Source organism: Trichosurus vulpecula, chromosome 2 (genome assembly GCF_011100635.1).
Source record: "Trichosurus vulpecula isolate mTriVul1 chromosome 2, mTriVul1.pri, whole genome shotgun sequence".
In the NCBI taxonomy this organism is placed as follows: domain Eukaryota; kingdom Metazoa; phylum Chordata; class Mammalia; order Diprotodontia; family Phalangeridae; genus Trichosurus; species Trichosurus vulpecula.
This window is the reverse complement of record NC_050574.1, coordinates 87,382,919-87,390,555: the sequence shown is the minus strand read 5'-3', so window position 1 is coordinate 87,390,555 and position 7,637 is coordinate 87,382,919. Positions and strand designations below refer to the sequence as shown.

The window sequence follows — 7,637 nt, the reverse complement described above, 5'->3', positions numbered from 1 at the left end:
GGTCTCCTCAGAGAGGAGCATCGGGTTTCTCATTACTTCTGCCTGAGGGAAGGAGCAATGGGGATATAGTGGAAAGAAAGAATTTGCATCATATCCCACTTTTGTTTTTTGAGTCTCTTTACCTGTCTAGAGCTTAGGTTAGAAGAACTCCAAGGGTCCTTCCAGGTGTATCTCTACTTCAATGGCACCATGCCATGGTGGAAGGAGAGAATGAGCAAAAGGGATTTTGATCATTATATCATAGACTCTCTGAACTGGAGGAGCTCTCAGCAGTTATCTCATCCAGCTGACACAATGTACAGAGGAAATAGGTAAAGCATGATCTATTCGCAGTAGGTAAAGTATTATGGGATTTTACTTTTGGAAGGGACATTCATGGTGCTGTGGAGATTAACACCTTCCTAAAGAGAATGACATGAAATCATATTTACATAGGATGTTAAGGTATTCGAAATTATATACACTTATTATATATATACATACATTACATACATATATATTATTTGATCCTCACACCTTCCCTATGAGGTAGGTACTATTATCTCTTTTATAAATGAAGAAGCAGAGACTGAGAGAGGATAAATAACTCTCCAGACCTTGGACTAATAAACGTAACAAGTGGAAATGTGAGACTGGCAAAGCACTTTACATATTTCATCTCATTTGAGCCTCACAACAATTTTGTGAAGTGCATGCTATCATTCCTGCCATTACAAATGAGGAAACTGGAGATGAGAGAGGTTAAGTGATTTTCCCAGTATCACAGAGCTAGTAAGCCTTTGAGGCAAGAGTTTAAGACTTTTATCATTCCAAGTCTAGTGGTTATTTCTGTTATTCCTGTTATTTCTTGAATATTTCCAAGGACTGGAAGCTCACTCCCCCTTACATTATAAAGCTCTGTAGTTGGAAAATGCAGCTATTTCAAAATTATTTCTGTTATTGCATTTAACTTGTCCTTCAAATAAATTAAACCATTGACGATCTACATCTTATTTCTGGAGACACAAGATTCAGGGGGCATAGTAGCTTATTCTTAGTTATCTCTTTTCCATGATGTTTTAGCATAGAAAAATTAGATTGACACCCGTGCATCCTGCTAAGGGTCACTGTGTTAGGATAGGGGTTTTAGCTACGAGGCTTTATAGACCTTGTTGTACAATGGGATAGGGAAGTTGACTTTGAGGGAATAATTACTGTACCTGTAAATCTAAATTTCCTTTAAGAAGGAGGGGGTCAGTTCATATTCCATCCCTCCATGCCTTAATGGTGGGTAGATGGCACAGTGGATAGAGCGCTGTACCTCAAGCAAGGGAGACCCAGGTTCTAATCCGACCTCAGTCACTTACTAGCATGTAAGGCTGGACAAGTCACTTTAACTCTGTTTGTCTCAGTTTCCTGAATTATGAAATGGTTACAATGTTAACACATACTTCCCAGTGCTATTATGATGATTAATGACATGATATTTATAAAGCACTTAGCACAGTGCCTGGTATATAGTAGGTGTTTATTAATGCCTCACTCTTCCTCCATTCCCCTCTTCCTTCCTTGCTCCCTCCCTCCTTCCTTCCTTTCTTCCTTACTTCCTTCTTCCCTTCCTCTCTTCTTCCCTTCCTTCACTCCTTCCTTCCTTCTTTTTATCTACATACTGGCTACTGTACTCATCTGAATGGACCTTTTTCAAAGCATACCTCAAGGAGAAGAGAAGGTAAGTTCAGGATGGGGTGAGTGAAATTGATTGAAACAACTGCTGCTGAACTCATTTGGGGAGGAACAAGAGCTCAGCCAAGTGGCTGAGGGGAATAGAAAGTCTAAAATGTTAGACTGGAAGATTTCTCATAGCCATTCCAGTTCTAGCTTCCTCATGCTATATATGAAGAAAGAGTCAATTTATGCAATAAGCTGACTTGTCCAGGGTCACTCAATTTCTCTGTAAGTGGCAGAGCCATCATTAGAAACTCCATGCCTCCTGCTCTTCTGGCCTCATGCTCTACACACTAGCCCATGCTCTGTGCCACTCTCCCCTTCTACCATGCATCCCCTCTTCATGTTTAGAAAGCCCTGCCACAGAAGCATTCAGTCCTGCTCTGAGGCCCAGTTATGGACTGTCTGTCTGCAGCTTGCTATGCCAGGCGCACTCACAGCAAACGAGGACCCCAAGGGGGAGCATTAGATTATAGTTAATTCAGAGAAAGTCCCACAGTTGAAATGTTTTTCCTCCTTATATACTTCTCCAGGGCAGAGGCTTAACTTGTTTGTGTTTTTGTATCCCTACTACCTCACACTTTGCCTACCTGACATGTAGTAAGCTGTCACTTAATATCGATTGACTTCTTTGCACTGAATTTTATATGAGGAACGTGGGCTGGTTCTCTGTTTTTGGAGTCACTACCTTCTCATAAGAGAGAAACATACGTCTCTAAAAAGTCATGTTTCTGTCTGCCAGACTCTGGTTTTGTGGGTCCTCACAAGATTCTCATTTTGAGGTTCTATAATGAATGATTAATTATGTTATAAATAAAATGATTTATGTAATCATAATAAACATTCACAATTATACTCTGTGAGGTTTTCAAAGGAGTTTCATAGGATCATATATTTATAGCTAAAAGTGACCTTAGAACTCATTGAGTCTACTCCCTTCATTTTAGAGTTGAGGAAACTGAGACCCAGGCAGGTGGAGTGATCTTTCTGAAGGTCACACAGGTAATAAGTGGCAGAACTAGCACTTGAACCTTAGTCCTCTATGACTACAAATCCTTTGCCTTTGCTGTCTTACCACACTCGATCCTGCAAATTTTGCTTGTCAAAAATCAAATTGGAAGGAATCTCTCCAAAGTTATATGTAGAGGGAAATTTTCTCTGTAGCAGTATTTGCAAAGTTCATTCAATCTGTACATAAGATCCTGGAGTTCTGGGAATTCACCTCTATCTTGAGGCAGCCTGTTTAAATCATGTATAATTGCCATTTTTAGGACCTGCACATCCCTCCACCTTTTTATTGTGATAAACTTGTTTCACAACAATTCAATTTCTTTTTATACTAGTTCTGCCCTTCAGAGAATGCAGAGAAACCATTGCTCTATTCTATTTATTTTTAATTTATATTTCAATCATAATAAAATCCATTTGTTCTCCATTCCAATCCTACATCCACCAATCTCAATTGAGAATGAAAGGAAAAAAACCCTGCTAATACATGCATAATGAAGGGAAACAAACTTTAAGTTTGGCCATTTAAAAATAATCACTTTTATAAACTTTGAGTCCTTCATGTGTTTTTTTTGTTTTTTTTATTTTTAGTTTACAACACTTGGTTCTACATAATTTTAAGTTCCAGATTTTCTTTCCTCCCTCCCCCTGTCCCTCCCCAAGATGGCATGGAATCTTATATATCTTCTACGTATAACTTCACATTGAACTTATTTACACACTAGTCAAGTTGTGGAGAAGAATTATGACCAATGAATCATGGGAAAGAAGAAACAGAAGCAAAAAAACCCCAAAAACAAAAACAAAAGAGAGAAAAAAAGGGGGAAAAAGGCGAGCATAACGTGTGCCTCAATCTGCATTCATACTTCATAGTTCTTTCTCTGGACGTAGATAGTATCCTCCATCATGAGTCCTTTGGAAAGAGTCCTTCACGTTTTAATCAGGATGTGGGTAGCTTGTTTCATCATGAATCCTTTGCAATTATGGTTGGTCATTATGCTGATGAGAACTCCTACTTTTTTCAAAATTGTTTGTCTTTAACATATTGTCATTGTATTAATTGTTTTCCTGGTTTTGTTTACTTCACTATGCATCAATTCATACAAGTCTCTCCACATTTACCTTAAAATATTCTTGTCATCATTTCATATTGTAAAATAGTAATCTTACCTATTAATATATTATAATTTGCCCAGCTATTCTCCAATTGTTTAATACTTCCCAAAATTAATGTTCTTTGAGAGCTCAAAAAATCAAAATTCTTTTTGTACACTTTTAGAGTTTGTATTGCTTAGGACAATTCCCTCCTTTGCTCTCCATTCTCTGTAGTTCCCCGTCCTCCACCTTTCCTTCTGTCTCCCTTGTTAATGAAATGTAGTTCTTTACTGAACTGTGTGTATGTGGGGTCCAATTTTCCTTGATATCTGGTCTCTGATCACTTTTGTGGCTTTGTCTGCAGGGAAGAAGTCTCTACTGTGATGTTGGGCTCCTCCTCCAACCACACATTACTGAACACAGCTACTTTTATCCTTCTGGGTGTCCCAGGGCTGGAGGCAGCTCACCTTTGGCTGGCAGTCCCACTGAGTGCCATGTACTCTGTAGCTCTATTAGGAAATATTATCATTGTGACTGTGATATGGACAGACAGTGCCCTGCATGAGCCCATGTATCATTTCCTATGTGTCCTAGCTGCTGTTGACATTGTCATGTCAACCTCTGTGACCCCAAAGATGTTGAACATCTTCTGGTCAGGCAATGGTGTCATTGGCTTTGCTGCCTGCTTCACCCAGATGTACATTGTCCATACCACCACAGGGGTAGAAACAGGGTTACTCCTGGCCATGGCCTTTGACCGCTATATAGCCATCTGTAAGCCTCTGCACTACCAAACCATCCTCACACCACAGACCATGGTAGGGATGGGCCTGGCCATCATAGCAAGAGCTATCATAGCTATGACTCCAATTACCTGGATGGTTGTCCATCTGCCATACTGTGCCTCCCATGTGGTCCCCCATTCCTACTGTGAACACATGGCTGTGGCCAAGTTGGCATGTGCTGATCACATGCCCAGCAGTCTTTATAGCTTGATTATTTCCTTCATCATTGTAGGGACTGATGTGATCTTCATTGCTATTTCCTACAGTCTGATCCTCCAGGCTGTGTTCAGGCTCCCCTCTCGAGATGCACGGGTCAAAGCACTAAGCACATGTGGTTCACATGTGAGTGTCATGGTCCTCTACTACTTGCCAGGCATATTGTCCATCTTTATGGCCTGGTCAGGGCAGCATGTAGTGCCCTTGCACACAGAGGTGCTGCTGGCTGATTTCTACCTAGTCATCCCTCCTATGCTGAACCCTCTTATCTATGGCCTGAAGACAAAGCGTATCAGGGAGAGAGTGTGGAATGCATTGACTACTAGCCTCCCTGACCATGTGTGAGAAAACTCAGCAAAACAGAAAAGAGGTACTAAAGTGTTTGTAATGGAAAACAGTGAATCAAGAAGGGAGACACAAGCTCAGAAGTAAGTGGGGATATTGGAATGTTGTCTTTATATCTATCATTCATTTCTGGCAGGATTGTTCTCACATTGGGCATTTTGTAGAACTCCTCAAATTATAGTGGCAGTCATCTTAACTAAATTATTTCCAAACTAAAGATGATATTTCAGATACTCAGGTATTTATATTCCTTATCTTGGGTCTTCATTCAAAAATTATTCTTTGAGTTTGGTTCTCCGTCAGTAAGCCAACAAGCAATTATTGCAACTTCTATGTGCCAGGCTGGTTGGTTGATTGTTGTCCTTCATTCTCAAAGAAGACCAAATTGATACCATTATGTTAGAGTCAAGTTACAACACATCTTACTATGGCTGATTAGACCAGTACAAGCTCAGAATGTTCTACCACAGGTTGGGCACAAATTGTCCAAATGAATATTTGGGGTAGATTTTCTAAATTTGTACATATTGCATTTCTTTTCACACACAGCACCAAATCTGATGAGGGAATGCCATGCTAGGTGATCCTCTGCCAATGTCTCCCATGTCACACAATCAATTCCAAAGTTCTTAAGAGAGATTTGAGAGTGTCCTCATATTACGTCTTCTGACCACCATGTGAGTGCTTGCCCTGTGTGATTTTTTTATAAAATACTCTTTTCAGCAAGCATTATGTTTGACATTCAAACAATATTTCCAGCTCATAAGTGTTACACTCTTTCAAGCGGAGTTTGAGTGCTTGGCTGTTTAGTTCAAGAAAATACCTCGGTGCCTGGTATGTTATCTTGCCAGGTTGTCTTCAGAATCTACCTAAGACAATTTAAATGGAAGTGATGCAATTTTCTGGCATGGCACTGGCATACTGTTCAGGTTCCATACGCATAAAACAATGAAGTCAGCACAACAGCTCTGTAGACCTTCAGTTTGGTAGTCAGTCTAATATCTCTTCTCTCCCACACTTTCCTTTGGCACCTCTAAACTCTGACCTAGCTCTGGCAGTGTCTGTGTCAACCTCACTAACAATGTGTGCATCCCTAGAAAGTATGCTGCGAAAACAAGTGAACTTATCCACAGCACGGAAAACTTCTCCATTTGCTGTCAGCAATGGTTCCATGTATGGATGATGTGGTGCTGGCTGATGGAGCACCTGTGTTTTCTTGGTGTTAATTGTTAGGCCAAAATTAGCCCAAGCAGCAGAGAATGAATCTAGGCTTTTTTGAATCTGAGCTTCAGAGGCTACAATGAGTGCACAATCATCTGTAAACAAAAAAAATTATGGACAAACGCTTGCAGTCTTTTCAAGTTGAAGAATTTACCATCATTCCAAGAGCAGACATTGATGCTGTTTGCCTCATTGAAGGTGTTTGACAGCTTGACTGACAACATCATGCTAAAAAATGTGGGAGCAAGCACACAGCCTTGTTTCACTCAATTGATGACTGGGAAAGCACAAGAGCATTGTTCATTATCTAGAAGCTGGGCAAGTGTGCTGCCATGACAATGACCTACAATCCTAATGACTGTCTCCAGGCAATCCATTTTTGACATAATTTTCCATAAGCCCTCATGACTGACAGTACCAAAGGCCTTGGTCAGATCTATAAATGTTGTGTACAGATCTCTGTTCTGCTCTTAGCATTTTTCCTGGAGTTATTCAGGCAGCAAACACCATATTTACTCTTCCTAGGCCTTTCTAAAGCCACACTGCCTCTCACATAGATGACCATCTTCTAGATGAAGGATTAGCTGATTAAGAAAGATTCTGGCAAGAATCTTGCCAGCAATGACTAAGAGAGAGACCTCCTCTCTCCTCCCTCACATCCCTGATCGTTGCACAACAGTCTATTTCCATTACCTTTATAGAGATGGACAATGGTGGCATACTTGAACTCCTGGGGGATAATTTCCTCTTGCCATATAACCCAGAAAATTTCAGTCAACTTTTATATGGGCAATGGATCTCCCACCTTGTAAATCTCAGCTGAAATGCACTTAGTCCTAAGTACTTTGCCACATGAAAAGAGCCTAATGGCATTCGAAACCTCTTTAGTTAGATCTAGCATTATAATCACCCAGAATTATAAGCTTGTCCTCTTATGGCACATTGATGATAAGAGTCTCCAGGTTTTCATACAATTTTTCTTAGACCTCATTGGTAGCCATCATGGTAGGAGTATAGGCACTGATGATGGTGGCATGACATTTTCCTGCAAGTGGCAATGACATTGTCACGAGTCTGTTGTTCACTAATCTTGGTAGGCATACAAGCTTGTTGACTAGATCAGCTTTGATTCCAAAACCTACACCAGGTTAATGACATTTCTCTTCACTGAAGCCACTCCAGAAAAACATGTATCCAGCTCTTACTTCAATAAGCTGTCCTTCATTTGACAGCCTTTAGCTGCTATTTGGATGCGACACCTGC

At 40.3% G+C, this 7,637-nt stretch overlaps 1 protein-coding gene across 1 annotated transcript; it reads left to right on the top strand.

Moving 5' to 3' along the window:
* The first annotated feature begins 4,175 nt into the window (after positions 1-4,175).
* Positions 4,176-5,153, top strand: LOC118836637 (olfactory receptor 52I2-like). The gene has a single exon (XM_036743875.1). It carries the CDS (start codon positions 4,191-4,193, stop codon positions 5,151-5,153), a length of 963 nt encoding a protein of 320 aa, XP_036599770.1. The 5' UTR covers positions 4,176-4,190.
* The last annotated feature ends 2,484 nt before the right edge of the window (positions 5,154-7,637 follow it).